Source organism: Hypomesus transpacificus, chromosome 20, assembly GCF_021917145.1.
Source record: "Hypomesus transpacificus isolate Combined female chromosome 20, fHypTra1, whole genome shotgun sequence".
Lineage (NCBI taxonomy): Eukaryota > Metazoa > Chordata > Actinopteri > Osmeriformes > Osmeridae > Hypomesus > Hypomesus transpacificus.
The window spans coordinates 3,264,488-3,286,957 of NC_061079.1; the positions used below are offsets into that span (position 1 = coordinate 3,264,488).

The 22,470-nt window shown below is 49.5% G+C and overlaps 2 protein-coding genes across 2 annotated transcripts in view; both read left to right on the top strand.

Moving 5' to 3' along the window:
* LOC124482617 (A disintegrin and metalloproteinase with thrombospondin motifs 2-like) overlaps window positions 1-14,021 on the top strand; it is a 25,657-nt gene extending 11,636 nt beyond the window's left edge. Inside the window, 16 exon segments of the mRNA XM_047043037.1 lie at window positions 1-42; window positions 419-551; window positions 729-842; window positions 1,193-1,338; window positions 1,556-1,731; window positions 3,033-3,166; window positions 4,298-4,421; window positions 5,116-5,196; window positions 5,449-5,612; window positions 6,914-7,073; window positions 9,324-9,456; window positions 9,614-9,821; window positions 10,107-10,236; window positions 10,687-10,761; window positions 11,830-11,884; window positions 12,176-14,021. The exon segment at window positions 1-42 is cut by the window's left edge and continues 102 nt beyond it. Coding sequence (XP_046898993.1) covers window positions 1-42; window positions 419-551; window positions 729-842; window positions 1,193-1,338; window positions 1,556-1,731; window positions 3,033-3,166; window positions 4,298-4,421; window positions 5,116-5,196; window positions 5,449-5,612; window positions 6,914-7,073; window positions 9,324-9,456; window positions 9,614-9,821; window positions 10,107-10,236; window positions 10,687-10,761; window positions 11,830-11,884; window positions 12,176-13,142 — 2,842 coding nt within the window. The 3' untranslated portion in view covers window positions 13,143-14,021.
* A 5,175-nt stretch (window positions 14,022-19,196) lies between these two features.
* Window positions 19,197-20,769, top strand: LOC124482637 (alpha-2Db adrenergic receptor-like). Its single transcript, XM_047043077.1, has one exon. The coding sequence runs from the start codon at window positions 19,394-19,396 to the stop codon at window positions 20,681-20,683; it is 1,290 nt and encodes a 429-aa protein (XP_046899033.1). The 5' UTR covers window positions 19,197-19,393; the 3' UTR covers window positions 20,684-20,769.
* The last annotated feature ends 1,701 nt before the right edge of the window (window positions 20,770-22,470 follow it).

Consider the following 22,470-nt stretch of genomic DNA (forward strand, 5'->3'; position numbering starts at 1 on the left):
CTGGTCCAGCTGCAGCCACGAGGAGCTGCAGAAGTTCCTCAAGTAGGTCCTCTCCCCTGACCCCTGATCCCAGAACGCCTGAACCCTCACTCCCGACCCCTGAACCCCTGAACCGGCACCCCAAAACCTCCTGTATCCTCACTCTAGAACCCTGAACCATTACCCCTGACCCTTGACCACTGACCCCCCTAACCACAGACCCCATGAATCCTCAGCCCTTACCGCTAAACCCTCACCCTTGAACCCTGGACCGTCACCCCTGAACCCTGACCTCTCACCCCTGACCCCCTGAACCCTCAGCTCTCACCCACGAACCATAAATTCTGAACCCCAAGACCATGAACCCTGACCCCTGACACATATTTGCCTGCGTTGTGATTGGAAGCAACCGACGGCTGATGCCTTCCCCTTCTTCCAGAACATACGACTGTCTCCGTGATGACCCGTTTGACCATGACTGGCCGGCGATGCCCCAGTTGCCTGGTCTCAGCTACTCCATGGACGACCAGTGTCGCTTCGACTTTGGGGCAGGCTACAGCACCTGCATGGCGGTGAGCTTCCTGGACAGCTGAGCTGGGGTTCTAGAACTGTCCTGTTTCAGTGGAAGTCAGTGTGTTTGTGTGCAGCCTTTTTTAAAGCGGAGTGTGTGTGCAGCCTGTGTTTAGCAGTGTGTGTGTGTGTGCAGCAGCCTATATTAGAGCAGTGAGTGTGTGTGTGTGTGTCTCTAGTACAGCACCTATGACCCGTGTAAGCAGCTGTGGTGCAGCCACTTTGACAACCCTGTGTTCTGTAAGACCAAGAAGGGCCCACCCATCGACGGCACCAAGTGTGGACCGGGGAAGGTAGGTCTCCCATTACACTCACTCTCACTCTCTCTCACTCTCACTCTCTCTCTCTCTCTCTCTCTCTCTCTCTCTCTCTCTCTCTCTCTCTCTCTCTCTCTCTTTCTGTCTCTCTCTCTCTCTCTCTCTCTCTCTCTCTCTCTCTGTCTCTCTCTCTCTCTCTGTCTCTCTCTCTCTCTTTCTGTCTTCCTCCTCTCTCTTCTTCTTGTCTTGTATGGCTTTTAAAATGCCCAGGCACTGCAGATGTCAGTTAGCTATATAGCTAACTCTGGCTCCATTGTATTGTTCATGGTCCCTCTTTCCTTCTCTGTCTCTATACATGTCTACATCTTTGTATCCCCCTTCCCCAGAACTGTTTTAAAGGTTACTGTATCAAACTCACCCCTGAGATCCTAAGGCATGATGGGAGTTGGAGTTCCTGGACCAAATTTGGCTCCTGTTCGCGGACCTGTGGAGGAGGCGTCCGCTTCCGCACGCGCCAGTGTGACAACCCAGCGTGAGTCCACAACAACAACAACAAAAACAACAGCAGTAATAACAACAACAACATTGACAACGAAGGCAACATTAACAACAATAATAACAAAAACACTGACAACAACAACATTGACAGCGACAATAAACACAAATCTTAACGAGTAGACTGGAAGGAAAAGACACTGCAAGAAAAAGACAGCAACAGCAACAGCCCTTCTCTGTGGTGACCTCCCCAGGCCATCCAACGGAGGCCGCACCTGCTTTGGAAACAGCTATGAGTTTGAGATGTGCAACATGGAGGAGTGCACTAGGGCCCTGGCGGACTTCAGGGAGGAACAGTGCAGGATGTGGGACCCCTACTTCCTGCACGAGGAGAGCAAGCACCACTGGCTGCCCTACGAACACCCCGATCGTGAGACACATACACACACACACACACATACAAGAGCACATGCTCACACCCACACACTCATCTAATGGTCATATGCACACGCACGCACACACACGTTCAAAGACATGCATAGACGCTCACCCATTCTTAACACACACTCACACACACACACTGTGTCTCAGAGGCAAGTACTGGGGTGGATCAGATATGTGTTAAGTGGGAGTTGAGTCAGTGGAGAGCTGTAAGGATAAACTTCCTCTCATCGACCAATCACATCCCTGATCTGCAGACGGGAGCCAAAACCACGACAACCAGTCATAAAGTTAGAGTTACATAAGGAGGGCTGCTGGGAGCACTGTGAAAATACAGAGAAGAGAGGAAGAAGAAGGAGGGAGAAGAGGAGAGGAAGAGCAGGAGGAGGAGAGGGGGAAGGAAAGAAGGAGGACAGGGAGGAGAAGCTGAAAGGAGAGGAGGAAGAAGAAAGGGTGGAGCAGGAGAAGAAGTTGTAGAATGAGGAGGAGGAGAGGAGCAGGAGGAGGAGGTAGAGTGGGCGTAGCAGGAGAGAGAGAGGAGGAGGAGCAGGTTGCAAAAGAGGGGGTCGATGAGTTGAACTGGTTGAAATTGATATGATTGTGTGTGTGTGTGTGTGTGTGTAACTGTGTTGGTGTGTGGCTGTGTGGCTGTGTGTGTGTGTATGTGTGTGTGTTTGTGTGAGTGAGGAAAGTTTGGATAAGGACAGGTGGTCAAGTCATTTGTCATGAACATGATCTGGTTTGTGATTTGACCTGCTGTCGTTAGCTGTGGATCCTGGGTAGAGACAGAGAGAGGGAGACAGAGACAGAGAGAAAGAGAGACACAGAGAGAGACAGAGAGAGGGAGACAGAGACCGAGAGAAAGTGAGACACAGAGAGAGACAGAGATATGGAAAGAGAGAGAGACAGTCAGAGAGAGAGAGGACCACTTTCAGGCTGATCAGATTACACATGGTGTCACATTCCATTTCTCTGTGCCGTTACCGACAGAAGATAAACATGCATTTCATAGAAACATAATAACACCGTTGATTGATTTTGATCACTTTTTCATCCTTCCCACTGTTATCCTTTTCATTCCTTATTTTTCTCCTCTCCTCTCATTTTCTTTCCTCTCCTCTCTTCATCTCTCCTATTCTGCTCCTCTCCTCTCTTCATCTCTCCTACTCTGCTCCTCTTCTCTCCTTTCCTCTCCTCTCTTCATCTCCCCTACTATGTTCCTCTTCTCTCCTTTCCTCTCCTCTCCTCTCTTCATCTCTCCTACTCTGCTCCTCTTCTCTCCTCTCATAGATGATGAGAGGTGTCAGCTGTACTGTCAGTCCAGGGAGACGGGGGACGTGGTCGCGATGAACAGAATGGTGCATGATGGGACACGCTGCTCCTACAAAGACGCGTACAGTGTGTGTGTCAGAGGAGACTGTGAGGTACGTGTGTGTGTGTTTGTGTGTATGTGTGAGAGAGAAAATCAAACCAGGGCAGACTTTCACTCTGCTAATGTAGGGGAGATGGTTTGGAAACTGGGCTTCCATCCCCTCATGCAGACCCTAGGCCTCCTGGTCTAATGGGTGCAGGGTGCTCCTGTGTTACAGCAGTAAGGGCTTTGAACCCGAGTCTCCAGCAGAGGAACCAGAGCCAGATGGGTGATGATGTCATCCCCTACAGCTCCTTCTGTCTCAAAAAGTTACTGAGCTTTTCCACATACATCTGCCAGACCTACTTATCCGGCTGGAGACTGCTCTCTCTCTCTCTCTCTCTCTCTCTCTCTCTCTCTCTCTCTCTCTCTCTCTCTCTCTCTCTCTCTCTCTCTCTCTCTCTCTCTCTCTCTCTCTCTCTCTCTCTCTCTCTCTCTCTCTCTCTCTCTCTCTCTCTCTCTCTCTCTCTCTCTCTCTCTCTCTCTCCCTCTCTCTCTATCTCTCTCTCTCTCTCTCTCTCTCTCTCTCTCTCTCTCTCTATTTCTTTCTGTGTCCTTCTCTTTTTCTCTTTCTTTCTGTGTCCCTCTCTCTCTCTCTGTTACTCTTTCTGTGTGTTTCTCTCTTTGTTACTCTTTCTCTCTTCGCGTGTTTCACTCTGTTTCTCTCTCTTTTCTCAAATTTTCTCTCTCTGCTACTCTATCTCCCTGTTACTTTATCTCTCCTCCTTCCCTCCATAAACAAATGTAACTTCATTGTTCAGGCCAGTTTCTGGGAAAGCAGGTTTGTAATATTTTCCTTTCCGGAAATTTCCAGAATGTTTCTTATGACCGTATAATGTTACACAGAGGTCCTGAGAGAGCTATCTTAACACTGGTGTGCGTGTGTGTGTGTGTATGTGTGTGTATTTGAATGTGTGTGTACACGCGTGTTCCCGTATTTGGATGTGTTTGTGTGTGTTTGCATGTGTGTGTATGCATATGTATGTGCATGCATTTGGATGTGTGTTTGCATGCGTGTGTGTGTGTGCGTGCATGTGTGTGCATGCTTTTGTATGTGTGTGTGCATGTGTGTGAGTGAGTGTATGCATGCATGCGTGTTTGCCGGCGTGCTTTTGTCTGTGTGTGTGTGTGTGTGTGTGTGCAGCATGTGGGCTGTGATAACCACATAGCGTCAGACCTGCAGGAGGATAAGTGTGGGGTGTGTGGAGGAGACAACTCCAGCTGCAAGATCATCAAAGGCAACTTCACACGCAGCACCAAGAAACTGGGTAAGATGACACACACACATACTCACTTATACACATACACTGTGGTACCCAACAGTGGCGTGTTCAGGGAGTGGCCTAGGGTGGCACGGGCCACCCCTGAAATCTGATTCGCCACCCCAATATCTTAAAATATGATTGGCTATATGCCCAGTCAGAGGCTCACTCAGGCTTTGACCACGTATGGCCGAAGGAAACAGCACACCCAGGGACAGTTCAACCCAGGTAGGGTATTTAATAAATAAAACAGCAAACTAAAGTTAAAAAAAAATAATTGTAATGGAGGGAAAGTTCCACTGCCAGGCCCCATCTTACTAGTGGTTCTCTAAGCCTGATGAATGAGGGGAAACAAGGTGAATTATCTGTCCACTGCAGCTCCCACCATGGTTGCTCTCCCCCCTGCTCCCCTGTACTGGTCAGCTTATATACTGCGGCTCGCCCTGATTAGCTGACAAGGTGCAGCTGTGGTCCTCGTTAGCCAGGCGGGGAGTGGGCTTCTGTAGTACTAGATCACCTGACCCCGAGCTCCAGGGTTGCCACCACACACACACTTTCTCACATACAAACACACTGGCATACACACTCACATTCAAACACATACTCTCACATACACACACGCAGACACACACACACACACACACACATAGTCTCTCTCTAACACACACACTTTCAAACCTGGGTGCGTGTTGTTTCCTAGGTTACCTGAAGATCCTGGAGATTCCTAAGGGAGCCCGACACCTGCTGATCCAGGAGTCTAAGGCCACGCCACACATCCTCGGTATGACCACACGTACACGTTGACACACCTTTACACACACCACCTCACACACACACACACCTCAAACACTCACACATCTTTTCACACCTTTACACATCATGGCCCAGATCCTGAGTATGTCTACCAACACACCACATCACACACTACCTCACATACACCCTAACGCACACACACACACGCACGCACACACCCCAACACAAATACACTTAAAGTGTAATATTACACAATATTTCATCATCATGTTTCCTGTAGCGGTAAAAAACCAGGTGACAGGCGACCTCTTCTTGAACGGCGAGGATAATTTCCCAGAATCCTGTGTGCTGATTGAAAAGGGCGTGGAGTGGGAGTACCAGAATGATGATGACATGGAGACCATCCAGAGCATTGGTCCCCTACGATATGGGGTTCTAATCATGGTGAGGTGAACTAGACTTTAGAACATGGAACCTAGAAAATGGAGATGATACAGGTTTCTAGTCATCGTGAGGTGGAACATAGAATATTCAGAGCAAACAGGAATCTAGTAATGGTCAGGTAGAACCTAGAACATTCAGTGCATACAGGTTTCTAGTAATGGTGAGGTAGAACTTAGAACATTCAGAGCATACAGGGTTCTAGTAATGGTGAGGTAGAACCTAGAACATTCAGAGCACACAGGGTTCTAGCCATGGTGAGGTAGAACCTAGAACATTCAGAGCACACATGGTTGTAGTCATAGTGAGGTAGAAGCTAGAACCTAGAACATGGACCAGATACAGGGCCCTATTCAAACGATCTGAAGTGCAAGTATTAAATGCAAAATGCAAGTAACTTTGTGGGCGGAACGCAGGCGCTGCTGCTAATATACCCGCAAATTTAAAATGGGTTGGTCTGAAGTAGCTACATTACTCATAGGTGTGGTTTGGGCATACCGTGCAATAAACCAATCAGAGCGGCATCTCACATTCCCTTTAATAGCAGGCGCCCTTGTTCCATGGCGGATTGCTATTATAATGGCAGATTTTCCAGGCGCACGCCAGGAGCGGTTCACAGCCGAGGAGACAGACGTTCTCGTCAGGCCTGTGAAAGATGGAGAAGTGACATTGTATGGGGATGGGAGAAACCCACCCAAATAAGCTTTGTCCTTATATACCTATGTGTCTTGCCACTATTGATACAACAGGTTTGATCCGTCATTACTGCAATTTGCCAGAATAATTTTGGTAAATGTGTACGCTAGATTTATGCCTATTTTCACATCTTCAATGGAGAAGCGAAGTGTATGCGTGTGTGCAAATGCTACATTATGGCCAAGCATGCGCCCTTAAAATAAAATCTGAATCATGCGCCACTGACTTTAGACAACGTTTTTCCTGGTCTGTGGTTGAATTGTTTTCTGAAACTTCTGAAACAAAATAGCAGAAGGGAACGTTTGCACCGGAACACGCCTCCTCTTTTCGCTTAACTGCCCCTGGGAGCTCAAGTTAATTCCCGGACATGCGTCTGTGGAGGCAAAAGTCCGCTGTGCGTCAGGTTCAAAATAGGAATGATACATGCGTCGATGTACAAAGTCAATTCCTCTGGGTGATAGGGCCCACAATGTTCTAGTCATGGTGAGGTAGAACCTAGAACTTGCTACTTAAAACATTCAAAACACACAGGGTTCAAGTCATGGTAAGTTGGAATGTAGGACCTACAGTAATATCCATGTTCCATGTTGCTTGGTGTCTGTCTGTAGATCCGTTCCCATGGAGACTCCAAGGTGACACTGTCCTACAAGTACATTCTCCATGAGGAGCTGCAGGTCTCCATGGAGACCAACCTGCTACAGGAAGACACAGTGTTCTTCGAGTGGGCCCTGAAGAAGTGGTCCCACTGCTCCAAGCACTGTGGAGGAGGTAGCTCTCTCTCCCTCTCCATCTCTTGTTCTCCCTCTCCCCCCTCTCTTTACCTCTCCCTCTTCCCCCCCCCTCGCTCTCTCCCTTTCCAAGCACTGTGGAGGAGGTAACTATGTCACTCTCTCTATCTCCCACTCTTTATCACCACCCCACCCCTCTCTCTCTGTCTTTTCTGAGAGCTGGTTTGGTGTTAAGGCTCTGGCTCTTAAGCTTCTTCGGCTTTCTCTTGTCATCGTAGTTGTTGGTTTCAAAGTGGTCACACACCTGTTTGGACGGTTTTATTGACTGGGGTTGAAGCGTCTGTGTGTGGGAGCTGCCTGGATGGTGACGGTAGGAGGTGCAAACTGTACATCCAGGCCATGGAGTCTCTGCTGGGGTTGTACCTCACGAGTCTGTGGGGGGGGGGGGGGGGGGGGGGGGGGAGGGTCACCAGAGGAAGGCCTCGACACCAGCATAACCATCTCTGCCCCTGCAGGTGACAGTGTTAGTTGGTGGAAAGCAGGGTGTGAGGTTACTGCAGGACAGTCTGATGGTATCTGAGGGGTGGGCTGAGGTAAAGTGGGGCTGACGTTGGTGGAAGGAGGCCTACAGGGGGGAGTAGGCCTGTAGTCCCCCCTGTAGGCCTACAGGGGGGACTCAGAGGAATGTGTCAGGAAAAACTGGGGATCGTGACTCAGGCTTCCTGTCCTGAGAACTTCCAGTTTGCGTGGAAGTGCCTCCTAACCCAGATGTGGTTCAGGAGGCTGGGATCACTCTGGTAGCGGCTGGCTGTGCTCAACCCTTCATGGGGCCTCCTAGGAGATCTCCAGAGGAAGCTTGTGGATTTCTTCTGGTCAGGTTACCGCTGGCTGGAGAGCACCAATTCTGCACCTGCCTGTGGTTGGAGGGGGGGATGGGAGAAAGGGATGGGGGGGGGGCAGGGTCTGGTCGATATGGAGAGGAGGGCAGCAGCGATCCAACCGCAAGCCGTCCCGAGACTATTGGGGAACTGGGAGACAGCTGCTTTGGGGCCCGGGCTCCCACCCTCACGGAGGAGGGGCATAGAGGAGAGGCCGTGGGGGTGGGAGGAGCCCATTTGCCCACAACTTGGCTGTTGACGGCTGTTGTACACAGCCTGGGTCAAAAGTGAAGAACTTCAAGGCCTTGCAGGGAGTTGAGTGTCACCAGTGGTAGGTGTTTTGGGGGTAGGCCAATGCGGAAAGGTGTAGTTGGCGAATGCTGTATGAGCCCCCCATTCCCAAAAGGACAGGAGACCTGCAATGAAGGATGGTTCATAGGGCTTGTGTTGGGTTACTGTGACCAACTGCTACTCCCGGGGTGGAGGGGTGAGGGAGGGGAGCCCTTGATGTGGGTGGAAGGAAACTGTTCTAGACATTTGTTTAGGGAATGTAAACACGTTAATGCAGTGCTAATGCTGTTGGAGAGGATACAGATCAAGCTGTGGTGGACTGTTTATGTAGAAAATGTTTATGATGTGTCTCCCGTCCTCCCTCACAATCAGTGATAAATGTGTGCTGCTAAATCGTTTATGGGAATGTCAGGCTGCCAAGCCGGCCATCACATAGGAACGAGGTGAGGGGATTGGTCTTACTGACCCAGGACAAATGCTCAAGGTTAAGCAAGGTTAGGGGTCTCTGCATGTTGAGTATGCATGTGTTCTACTGAGGAAGCAGGTTAATGAGTTTGAGGGGGTGTGGTGTCTTGGATGTTTACGTTCAATTACTTGTATGTCATTGTGTGTGATGTGGATTTAGGGTTTTTCGTTTTGTGTCTGTGTTGGGTGGGGTTGGAGCGGGGAGAAAAGGATAGTTTCAGTAGAGCGTTTTAAATTTGTGAATGTCTCAATAAAGAGCGGCACAAGTTTACCTTACTTTCTCTCTCTCTCTTTCCCATTGATCTAAGCGCTGTGGATCAGGTAGTTTTCTCTCTCCTTTCCTCTCTTGCTGTCTTTCTTTTTTGTGGTGTTGTGTGTATGTTCATGCACTTTTGTGGTGTTGTGTGTGACAGGTAAACAGTTTTGTGGTGTGTGACGACAAGTAAACAGTGTTGTATGTGGCTACACAATTACAGTGTTTCAGTGTTGTGTGTGACTACTGGTAACATTTTTGTGTGTGTGATTCTGATCCAGGTAAACGGTGTTGTGGTGTTTTGTGTGACAGGGCTCCAGGTAAACAGTGTTGTGGTGTTTTGTGTGACTGTGCTCCAGGTAAAACCGTGTTGTGGTATTGTGTGTGTGTCACTGTGCTCCAGGTAAACAGTACACCCGGTTTGGCTGTCGCAGGAAGGCAGATGGGAAGATGGTCCATCGGACGTTCTGTGTGAACATCGACAAGCCCAGAGCCATCAGCCGTGACTGCAACCTCAAACCCTGCTCACACCCTGTGTAGGTGCAGGGAGTGTGTGTATGTTTGTGAGCGTGTGTGTGAGTTTGTGTGTGACTGTGCGTTTGTATGGAAGTGTGCATGTGTTTGTGTGCATGTGTGTGTGCGTGTGTGTGTTTCCAAGACTCGGTGCTCACACCCCTGTCTGCGTGTGTCCAGCTGGAAGTTGGGGGACTGGGAAGACTGCAGCGCCCCCTGTGGTAAGACGGGGCTACAGACACGCTCTGTGCGCTGTCTCCAGCCCCTGCTGGACGGAGGCCAGCGCTCCATCCACTCAAAGTACTGCAGCGACGAGCGACCGGAGGGAAGGAGGCCCTGCAACCGCCATCTCTGCCCCGCGTCGTGGAGGAGCGGGCCCTGGTCTCAGGTATGGCCCTGAGTGTGAGTGGGTGCGTAGAGGACGGGGGCAGTTGTCTGTGTGTTTGTGTCGATGGAGTAGGCAGGCGTGCGTGTGTAGAGAGGGAAGGGGCAGGTGTGTGTGTTTAGAGGAGGGGGGCAGGTGTGTGTGTTGGTGTGTTTGTGTGTATGTGTGTTGAGAGAGGAGGCATTTGTGTCTGTGTGAGTGGAGGAGGGGGGTAGGTGTGTGTGTGTGTGTATGTGTTCATGCACTTGTGTGTTTTGATTCATGCATGTGTGTGTGTGCCTGTGTCAGTGCTCGGTGTCCTGTGGTAACGGGACTCAGGAGAGGCAGGTGATGTGCTCCACGCCCGACAATTCTGCAGGACTGTGCCAGGATAGCAAGCCTCCCACCACCCGCCCCTGTAACCTGGTCCCCTGCCCTGGTGGGTCCACACGCACACTTAAACACACACACACAAACACACAAATAAGGAGTCAGATGGCCGAGCGGTTAGGAAATCAGGCTAGTAATCAGAAGATTGCAGGTTCAATTCCCGTCAGTGTCAAATGACGATGTGTCCTTGCGAAAGGCACTTCACTTCACTACTTGCCTCGGGGGGAATGTCCCTGTACTTACTGTAAGTCGCTCTGGATAAGAGCGTCTGCTAAATGACTAAATGTAAATGTAAACACTCTCACACACACACACACACACACAAACATTGGATAGCAAGCCTTCCACCTCACGTTTATGTAGTAAGTCCTACACACGCACACGTGTATGCACAGACTATGCACACACACTCTCTTGCACGGACAGACATAATATACATTCACATATACAAAGATTGTCATTTGGTTGTTTGAGTATTTTTCCTTATTCCTTCTGTCAGGTGACCAGCGTAATTTCCTGATCCAGTGGCTCTCCAGAGCCAACCCAGAGTTCCCGGCACCCAAGATCTCGTCCAGTAAACGCCCAGTGTTTAGCTCTGCCCCTTGCGCTCTACGCTGCTTGCTCCTGATGAGCTGGACTCTTCCTCTCCTAACCCTGAGCCTGACCTCTGAGCCCTGACCACTCCTCCTCTCTCTCTCCGCCTCTCCTAAGCCTGACTCCTTCTATTTAGGGCCCCTGACCACCCAAGGTGCTCCTCCTCTTCCTCCTCTTTCTCAGCCTCTATTTTTCTTTTTCCTATGCCTTTCCTCCTTCTCCTTGACCTCCTTCACCTCCTCTTCACAATATAAACAGTGTAGTGGGACTATGGGGTTTTATTAATGTTTTTGTGTGTGTGTGTGTGTGTGTGTGCGAGGAGGAAGAGGAGTATAATTATCATGTTACTCACTGTATTTAGCAGCTCAGAGGGACATAAATTACATCAGCTGACTGTCTGCACTATGTGTAAGTGTATGTATGTATGTATTTATGTATGTATGTATGTATGTATGTATGTATGTATGTATGTATGTATGTATGTATGTATGTATGTATGTATGTATGTATGTATGTATGTATGTATGTATGTATGTATGTATGTATGTATGTATGTATGTATGTATGTATGTATGTATGTTTGTGTAGGTGTGTGTGTCAGACCAATGAGACTGTGTATATCCAAACTGTGATCTTTGAACCTGTATCAAGATCGACCTTCTAGGACCTCCAGTAAAATCAGTTGTTCTTGGACACCAAAATGTCCGCATGACCTCAAGGTCTTCTGGGAGTTGTGGTTTAATACCGACCTCACTACGGAAGAGATCTGGAGGAAACTCAGATGTTGGATTTGATGCTCTCAATGACCATTCCTAGACTGCCTAGTTCTGGTTCTCTAGAACTGCTGAACTAAAAGACTCCATGTTTCTATCTCTGTCTATTAAACCTCTTCTGGTCAGACTATCACTTTCGGTCTAATTCTTATCTCTGTCTGCCTCGTCCAGCTCCTCTCTCCTGAATCCAAACACCACATCTGGAATTTCACTTACATGGTTGAAGGCATCTGACCCAAAACCTAACCATTAGGGTTGTTTGTATTTCACCACAGGGCAGCGCTGCAAGGGGGACAAGTCTGTGTTCTGTCGTATGGAGGTTCTGAGCAGGTACGGTTAATCTCTGATTCTGTAAATCATAAATTCTTTCCAAAAACCCACACCAGAAATGCTGTCTACCATTTGAAATCAAGAACTGTTTGCTCCGAGACCTTGATTCTCAATCGGGGTTCTCTGTACCAGGGTTCTCCGTACCTGGGTTCTTTTTTCTGTCTTCTTTGTTTTGGGTTTCTCAGTTCCTGGTTCTCAGGTCCATGTTATGTATCTGGGTTCCCAGTTCCTGGCTTCTCAGGCTTGGGTTTTTGTATCTGGGTTCTTAGTTCCTTGTTCTGTTTTTCTCAGGTATTGCTCCATCCCTAGCTACCAGAAGATGTGCTGCAGATCGTGCAGTGATGGGAACTTCACTAGGGGGCTCAACCTCACTGGACCCTGGTTCTACACCACAGAACCAACTCGCTCTAACTTCACTGGATCCTGGTTGTACACCCCCAACCCGGCCAGCTTCAACCTCTCCAGGACCCACAGCACAGAACCAGCCCAGTCCAAACCCACTTGGACCCGCAGCCCCGGGCTTGTGCCCACCAGCCAGCCCCTTTCTGACAGCGCTGCCCCCACTACCGACAGCCCCGCACCTACCCCAGACTTTGTCTACGTAGAATATGAGGACTATGAAGATGAGCACTCCACCACCCGGCTCACCCCTGCAACCACAACCAGACCACCCAAGACCAAGACCAGAACCAGAACCAGGACCACTGTCCTGCCTGCCACCACCACCAGAACTACAACTCCCATCAGGCTTAGCGAGAAGGTCTCAGTTCCAACCCGCACCACCACAGCCTCACCCATACATCCCAAGGTTCTGCCCAGCAGCGACCAATCAGCAACCGGGACTAGACAACTTCCAGAGTCCTCCACGACGCCTCTGGTTTGGGGCGATGATGTCACACAAGTCTGGTTGTCCAGAGTAACACCTTTACCGGCCACTTTCCAGCCGAGACGTAGGATCACCATGACAACCAGACCGCCAGGACGGACAACCATCCCCCCCAACCGCACCCCCACCATTGCCAGCTTGTCCCCCAAGGCGGGGGAGAGTCGGGAGGACAACAGTGTGGACCAGGTGACCTACAGGGTGGTGGGTGGGGAGAACCAGGTCTTCATCAACGCCTTTGTGCCCCGGAGGAGACCTCAGACGCCCCTATTCAGAGAGAGAACCCAAAACAAGCGCATCCAGGAGCTGCTGGCAGAGAAACGCACTCAAGATCTGTTGCTGCGCCGGGCCAAGAGGAGGCCAGGGCCGCCCTAAGATGCCAAACACGCACACGTACACGCACACAGGCTCCACCACTGACTCAAACACATACACTCAGTATCAATCCCCTCTCAAAAAGTGATTTGAGAGTGGACTCTTTGGACATTTTGCTTTTAAACATAGCATGGCGAATTGACACCACCGTATCCCTACTGCGGATCCACTCTAGACACCTCGCAGTCCCTCCCGCAGATCCACTCTAGCACACCGCAGTCCCTCCCGAAAATCCTCTCTAAACAACCAGCAGTCCCTCCCGCAGATCCACTCTAGACACTCAGCAGTCCCTCCCGCAGATCCACTCTAGACACCCCGCAGTCCCTCCTGCAGATCCACTTATAGAGCATTAATTGCACATTTTTGATTCGCTGCTTGACGATGAGGAGAAAGACAATGGTTCTTTCTCAAATAGATGATGTTGATATGGTGTTGTTTCATGAAAAGAGCAAATCGATACTTTTAAAAACACTTCAGCAAGGCATCGCCAGTGTATAAGTACGTGTAGGGGTTATGCATGAGAGCGAAGACTCACCATGTACAGTACATTTAACTGTTTTTTTATTTAGCAGAAGCTTTTATGGCAACATACAAAATAGTGCATATAAGGAAAGTACAGCAGAAAATCAAGGATCACAAGTTAGCATGTTAGCCTGTAGCCATGCTAGCAGCCAAACACACAGCTGTGTCCTCTTGTGGGACATGTATATATGACTAGAACTGTGATATTTATTGAATTGTCAGTAGACTTCCTGTTAGGAATTTAGGGACTGTGGGAGGCTGCAGATTATTGTGTGTGTCCCCAGTACCCTGACAAGATTCTGACGTGTTGTGTTTGTTTTGTTTGATAATTTAATAAAGTTGCAAATGAAAAGTGTGTATCACCTTCTGAGACTGGGCTGTCAAGGAGGAGGGTGATGAGTGCCAGTCACTCAGTGATGTGCTGCCACCTAAAGGACACAAGTGATACTACGTGGAGGGCCTGATTGGCTGGGTTGGCCTACACTGGGTCATATGACATTATTGGCAAACAAGCTGATTGGTTGTCAGTGTATGGGAACCCAAGATCCCATGCTGTGCTCTCATTCTAGTGTGAGCGTGAGAGTATTTGTGAGGGTGTATTTGTATTTGTAATAGAGAAAAAGGTGTGTTTGTGTGTGAGAGAGAGAGGTGTGTGTGAGATAGTGTGTATGAGTGAGGTATCTTGTTGCCGTGGCTACAACCTGTCAACATTACAAACGCTGACGCTTTCCTTAGGAAGAATGTAAAGATTTATAGGAAATAAACTTTGTTGTACTGAATATAGAAAAATATGTGTCAAAGTAACAGTAACACCCATGAAGTGGTGCATATAACGGTTGATAACATGGGTGTGTTCATTAGAGCAGAGACAGCATGTAGTGGATGAGTCAGTGTAGTTGGAGGAAGGTCCAGAGCTATTGGTGGAGGGAGATCAGAGGGAGAGTGATACGCCCAATTATTAGCGATTAGGATTTTGAGCCATTCAGAGATACCATGGCAAGGTCACAGATAATTGCAGGTTGTGTCCGGAGAGCGTGTGAAGGAGGACACTGGACCCGTGGCTTGTTGCTCGTCTGTAGTTGTAAATGTTGACCGTAACTGTTCGTTCAGTGCAGTTGCGAGTCTAAAACGTGTGTGTGAGTGTGTGTGTGGGTGTAAGTGTGTGCGAGAGAGTGTGTTTGTGCGTAAATGTGATCACGCGTGACTGTGAGTGTATAAGGGTATGTGTGAGTTGTGTGTGTGTGATGGAGAGAGAGTGTATGTGTGATTGCATGAGAGTAAGTGTGTGAGGGTAAATGTGTGGTTTGTGTGTGTGATAGAGAGAGAGTGTGTGTGTAACCAGCAGTACATGATGAGCGCTCCGAGACTGGGAGTCGACGGCAGGCTCTCCAGAGAGATGACAGCAGGATTTCTTGTGATTGCACCAAACGGAAACCCCGCCGCGAAGCCACTCCCCCGAACCCCTTCCTTTGTAGTCACGGTGATGAGGAGATGCTCCTGACATCTGAAAGATGATCAGTCAGGAGCAGCTGTACCATACACACCCTCCATGCTCACATATGGTGTAACAAGTTCTATCTGGATCTGTCTGGTTCTAGTGAGTTGTTTTTGGTTCTGGTAAGTTATATTAGGTTATCTCAGGTTTTATTAAGTTCTGTGAAGTTCTGTCAGATTTATTAAGTTGTATTACGTTTAAAAAATCTCATGACATGCTGTTTTTGGATGCTTTTATATAGGCCTTAATGGTCCCCTAATACTTTATCTGAAGTTTCTTTCCGGAAATTCAGCCTTGGTGCAGAATTACACCCACTACGAGCAGTCCCACAATGAGCTTTCCTCAGGAGGTGCTGTTTCTGTGTCTGTAGCTTTAAATGCTATGAGGAAGAAAGAGGCGGGGCTAACTGCCATGCTTCGGTCGTTTGCAAGCCATGATGTCTCGAGGAAAACCAATATCACGCTCGTACGGTCATAGCTCATTTTCTCATAGGTGGGCCAAATTCTCTGTGCATTAAAAGCAGAGAAAGGGGAGGTAACATTCGCTCTTATAACGTCATAAAACAAGCATTTTCAAAACTGAACGTTTCAGATTTCATTTTCTCAAAGGCGGAGAAGAATACCCAGGGCTTGGTTTACACCTATCGAAATTTCTAGCCACTGGGGGACCAAAGGCAGGCTAGGGGACCTCATATTAATGTTAAATAACCTCCTAAAGTGAACATTTTATGTCATGGGACCTTTAAGCTCTATTAAGTTATATCCTGTTCTACAGGGTTCTATCAGATGGTATGTGGTTTTATCACGTTCTAATAATTTGTATAACATTATTTGAAGTTCTGTCAGGTTCTATCAGGTTCTGTTCATTTTCTATTTGTTTCTTTCAAGTTCTGTACGTTTCAATCAGTAACTTTCAGGTTGTATGAAGCTGTATCAGCTCCAATTAAGTTCTGTCAGATTATGTCTGGTTCAGTCATGTTTCTATGAAGCTCTGCCAGGTTCTCTGTAAAATATTCCAAGTTTACTCCTCAACTCCCTCTTCTGGTCAGAAAGACACTGTCTCTACAAATACACGCCCTCAGTAACACACACAAACATACACACTAACACACACACACTCACACATAAACTCACGAACACCACACTAACTAAGATACACACACTCTCACTAATACACACACAGACACACACTCTTAACACACACAATTTAACTAACACATACACACACACACTCTCACTAACACACACTTGCTGACACACACTCACACACGCATACATGCACACACACACTTTTACACACACACACACTCTCACTGACACACTCTCACTACATACTCACATACTTCTCTGGGGCAGTCTTCATGATGATTGATGAGAGGTTATGACATCAGAGCTTCTGTAAATCTGTCACGCTTGCTCTACCATTCTCCACTCTGAGCTGTCTGGTGCAAGAAAATTATGGAAGAGGAGGGGAGGGGCGGTGGAGAGGAGGGGAGGATGAGAGAGGGGGGTGGAGGGGGAGAGGTGGGGACGGATGGAGAGAGGATAGAGAGGGGGGTGGATTGGGAAGGTGGAGAGGGGTAAAAGGAAGGGGAGAGGGTTGGAGGGAGGGAGGGAAGGATGGAGGGAGGGGAGAGGGATAGAGGGAGGGAGGGAGGGAGGGAGGGAAGGAAGGATGGAGGGAGGGGAGAGGGATGGAGGGAGGGAGGGAGGGAAGGATGGAGGGAGGGGAGAGGGAGGGAGGGGAGTGGGCTGGAAGCTGGTAGGAGGCTTGACGGTTTTGTCTTTAGCTTATCTACATTGACAGACCATAAGGAACTGATGTGTGTGTTTGTAAGTGTGTCACACACAGACATCACACCCTCATTAATATCTTACGCTGTTTGCTCAGACTAAACAGTTGGAGATCAATGTCGAGACATGTTTTTGCACTGTCAAGAAGGCAGGCGGGCAGGCAGGTGGACGGGCAGGCAGGCGGGCAGGAAGGCAGGCAGGCGGGCAGGCAGGCAGCCAGTTGGTTACTGAAACAATTACTACAACATTCAACACATTACAAGTGATCTACAGGATATGTGTGTGTGTAAGCGGGCTTGCTTTCGAATATGTCTGCGTGTGTGCCAACCAGGCACAATAATCTGTGTGGTTTACATCATCACAGCCTCCACTCGAAAAACCAATGAGAGGCAGTTCTGAAGAGCTTTGATAAATTCAAGAGAGGAAGAGAGGAGAGAAGATGGAGGGATCAAGAGGAGATGAAAGAAGTGCAGAAAGAGGAAGGAAATGTGAAGGGATGACATGTTCCAAGTCCACACCTACACACACACAATCACCGACACACACATACACACACACCCACCCACCTACACACACGTAGCATTTTTGCTCCATTACTGAGGTAATTACCAACATAGATCCACCAGTGACACACACTCTGAGGCTGGGGCCGGGACTGGGGCAGAGGCGAGTGCTGAGGTTTGAGCCGGGGCTGGGGCTGAGGCTGGGACTGGGGTTAGGGCTGAGGCTGAGGCTGGGGCTTGGGCGGGGACTGAGGCAAGGCCTGAGGTTAGAGCTGGGGCTGAGGCTGGAGTTAGGGCTGAGGCTAAGGCTGAGGCTGTGGCTGGGACTGGGGTCAAAGCTGGCTGGGGTTGTTTCCTTTCTCTCGTTCTATCTGTCTCTCTTCCTCCCATCCTCCCCCTCTCCCTCTCTCTCTCCATCCTGTGTGATAGAGTGTAGTAGTAGGAGTCCTGTTGATAATCCTCTTAACCAGACACACAGCAGGAAAGTGACGTCAGGGCCACATCACCGTGTGTGTTTGTACGTGTGTGTGTGTGTGAATGTTAATGTGTGTGTAGGTGTATGTGTTTGTGTGTGTGAATGTGCGTTTTTCTGTGTATTTATGTGTGAATTTGTGTGTGTGGAAACATTTGTGTGGATCTGTGCGTGTGTGTTTATGAATGTGTGAGTGTGTGTGTAACATGGTGATGGGAGTCTAATTGCTGTGAGTCTGCCCTTTCTTTCTCTCTCTTTCTCTGTCTCTATTGTCCAGACTATGGCTTTCTCTCTCCACAATCCCCATTTATCTCTCTCCACAATACCAATGTATTTCTCCGTCTCTCACTACACCCCTCCTTCTCTTTCGTCTCTTTTCTTTCTTCTGTCTTTTTCCTCTTCCTCTAGTCTCTTGCATCTTTATCTCTTTTCTATTTCTTTCTTCTCTCACTCTCCTCTCTCTCTCCTCTGTCCTTTCTCTCTTCTCTCCCTTTTCCACTCCTTCTGTTTTCCTCTTTTTATCTCTCTTTTCTCCCCTCCTCTCTCTCACTCCTCCTCTCCACTCCATTATTCACCTCCCTCCCTCCCTCCCTCTCTCTCTCTCTCTCTCTCTCTCTCTCTCTCTCTCTCTCTCTCTATCTCTCTCTCTCTCTCTCTCTCTCTCTCTCTCTCTCTCTCTCTCTCTCTCTCTCTCTCTCTCTCTCTCTCTCTTTATCCTCCTCTCTATTTCTCTTCTCTCTCCTCCTCTCCTCTCTATCTCCTCTCAGCCATCCCTCCCTCTCCCTCTTCCTCTTCTCTCTCTTTTCTCTCCGTCCTCTTCTCCTCTCTCTCCCCCCTCCTCACTCTCTCTTTTCTCTCCATCCTCTTCTCCTCTCTCACCCCCCTCTTTTGCTCTCTCTCTCTCTCTCTCTCTCTCTCTCTCTCTCTCTCTCTCTCTCTCTCTCTCTCTCTCTCTCTCTCTCTCTCTCTCTCTCTCTTTCTCTCCGTCTCTCTGCTGTAGTAACAGTAGGGTGACAGCGCTCACGGAGAGGAGAGTGGAGGCGTTCTCCATGCTGACGGCTGACTCCGCGTCCGCCCGCCAGGATTCCCGGAGCGCCGTCGCTGGAGAGGGGGACCCTGCATTCTTCACATTCCACACTGCCGTCTCGGAGCGAGCGCAAACCCCAGCGCTTGGACGCAGAGGCACGGGAGCAGAGCTGCAACACCAAAGCCAGCCTCCCCACTCAGGTTGTCCACTTGGGATTTTTCCGAAGGGGGGGGGGGGGGGGTTTGAGTTGCGATTGTCGTGGAATGTGCTTTCCAAAAACTGCTTGATGACGGACTTTGTGTTTTTTCTGTGACGTTAACTTGGCGTGAGGAATGTTGACCTTTTGTTCCCGCGTTGTTCGCTCGAGTCTGAGGGTGTGAAACTCTCTGTCTCTGGAACGCACACGGGAGATGGGGCTGACCAGGCGTCACGTTCCACAATGGAGCTAACGGCAACCCCGACGACATCCCTGACCTTCCAGAACTCCACGGACTATGCCAACACCTCCCGCCCCTCCAGACCGGCACCCCCCCACACCCAGGCCGCAGCTATTGCCATCATCCTGGTGGTGTCCGTCATCATCCTGGTGACCATCGTGGGGAACGTTCTGGTGGTGGTGGCGGTGTTCACCAGCCGGGCCCTCCGTGCTCCCCAGAACCTGTTCCTGGTCTCGCTGGCGTCCGCTGACATCTTAGTGGCCACTCTGGTCATCCCCTTCTCGCTGGCCAATGAGGTGATGGGGTACTGGTATTTCGGACGTGCCTGGTGCTCTTTCTACCTGGCGCTGGATGTGTTGTTCTGCACCTCGTCCATTGCCCATCTCTGCGCCATCAGCCTGGACCGTTATTGGTCGGTCACTAAAGCGGTGAGCTACAACCTGAAACGGACGCCGAAGAGGATCAAGTCGATGATCGCGGCGGTGTGGCTGGTGTCGACCGCGGTGTCCTTCCCGCCGCTGCTCATGACGGACGAGGGCGCGGGCGACGCGGGCGAGTGCCTCCTCAACGACGAGACGTGGTACATCCTGTCGTCGTGCGTGGCGTCCTTCTTCGCGCCGGGCCTCGTCATGATCCTGGTGTACTGCAAGATCTACCGCGTGGCCAAGCTCCGCGCCTCCACCGTTTTCGCCGCCAAGAGCGGCATGGAGCGCCAGCCGTCGCACTCGGAGACCTGCTTCACCCCGCGCGGCGGACGCTTCCCCGACGACGGCCCCAGCCCCCTCGGCGGAAGACGGCAGGACGACGGCGAGCTGGACGCCATCGACCTGGAGGAGAGCTGCACGGCCGCGCCCGACTCCCGCGCCAAGAGGCCACACTTTCCCCGGCGAGGGAAGGTGGAGGGGGCGGAGGGCGGGGGGGACCAGAGCTGCCGTCTTTCCTGGGCGTCCCACCGGCCGACCGAGCTGCTGGCCGAGCCGGAACCCCGACCCAGGCTGCCCTCTGCCTCCAAGACCAAGCTGGCCCAGGTGCGTGAGAAGCGCTTCACCTTCGTACTGGCGGTGGTGATGGGGGTGTTCGTGCTGTGCTGGTTTCCGTTTTTCTTCACCTATAGCCTCCACGCGCTCTGCAGGGAGCGCTGTGTCATCCCCCAGGGCCTGTTCAACCTCTTCTTCTGGATCGGCTACTGCAACAGCTCCCTCAACCCCGTCATCTACACCATCTTCAACAGGGACTTCCGCAGGGCTTTTAAGAAGATTGTGTTCCAGAACCATCGCAGGAATCGCACGTGACTTTTTCTGCAGGGGTTTATTTTTGGAATGGGGGACTTAAAATAAGTCAAGCTTTCGGTATGGATGGAAGTTTGTGGGTATTTGTGTGTGGGTGTATGTTTGTGTATCTGTATGGGGAGGCGGGAGGGGACGGTTTGTGTGGTAGGGGGGGAGGGGGGGGGGGTGCGGAGGTGTCCTAGAGTATGTGTTTTATAATTTATTTCTGTCTTTATTAATATTTCACTACCTGAATCCTACCTGTACTTCCTCCTCTGAGGAAAATAGCTGTCAACAGTCAGTCTGTTTTGACTTGTGAAATATATTGAATGCGTATAGAAACAGAGTCTGGACACTGACTGTAAACAACATCTTATTGTTCATAAACAATCATCCTTTACTGTTTACAAATGCCATCCTTATTGTTTTTGTTCATGGCTGTTATTGTTTATAAATATTGGTACTAGTATTCATCAGCGTTTTATCCTTTATGGACAAACCTCTTTATTGTTTGTAAAATCCATGATAGATGTTGTGGGTTTGAATGTATTGTTTGATTGGCCCACTGATCACATTCCAATCAGTAACCAGTAGGAAGGCCAGTCTGTCTGAACATCCTGTCAGTTTGTCGGAACTTCATGTCAGTCTGTCTACACTTGCTGCCAGTCTGTTGGGACGTCCTTTCAGTCTGTATGGGCTTCCTGTCAGTCTGTCTGGACTTCCTGTTATTCTGTACTGCTAGTCAGTAAGTCAGCCAGCCAGTCTGCACTTCTCGTCAGTCAGTCAGCCAGTCTGCACTGCTCGTCAGTCAGTCTGTAATTATGTTCTCACAATGTAGTAATGACATATTAAAGGGCTTGTAATGTAACATTGAGTTCACTTGATTTGTGTCAACCACTGGATGGACACTATAACTCATTTCCATTCATGCGAGCACAATGTTGAATCAATCACCATAATTACATGTAAATTAATTCTGTAACAGACGAAGGTAATTTGCGGTGCGTGACCCTCCCACATAAACTCAGCATCAGGCTCTAGACTTAGGAAAGGATGTCCTCTAATCCCTTCTACATGTTTACAGCTCAGAACTTAGATCTGTCTGTGCGTTTTAACCCTGTGTAGAGCTGTAACGAGTTACACTGGTCAGCACCCCCGTAGAACAATAGCGTCAATCTGTGTGTGTCTGTGTTTGTATGTGTCTGTATCTGTGTTTTTCTGTGTCTTTCTCTGTGTGTGTCTCTGTGTGTGCGTCTGTGTGTATGTCGGTGTGTGTCTGTGTTTGTTTATGTGTCTGTAACTGTGACTGCTGGTAGCCTAACTGAATGTGACCACCCTGTGTCGACGATCTCAAATTCTCTGGTAATGCGGTTTGACTTTGCATAATTCAGACACGCACATGCACGCACACATACACACAACTACACAAGAATCTGAAATCTGTTCAGGAATGTCAGTCCAAACCCTGTACTGTGGAGGTGGTTGTTATCAGGAGCAGGTGAGGACACACCCACACACACGCACACACAAACACACACACACTGCTGCAGGCAGGATCCTCTTCATTCTCCTCCTCCTCCTCTTCCTCTCATGAGTCCTCAGAGCTCTCACACACACGAGCTGCCTGACAGAAACAGTGGGTCATGAGGACTGATCAGAAGCCATGATGCTGAGAACAGTCCCAGAACAGCAGCAACATCCAAGCTGGATGGATAGAAGAGAGTAGAGTAGAGTAGAGTAGAGTAGAATATACTGGAACATGAAAGAGGAGAGTAAAACTGAGCCAAGCACAACAAAATAGGGTGGAATAT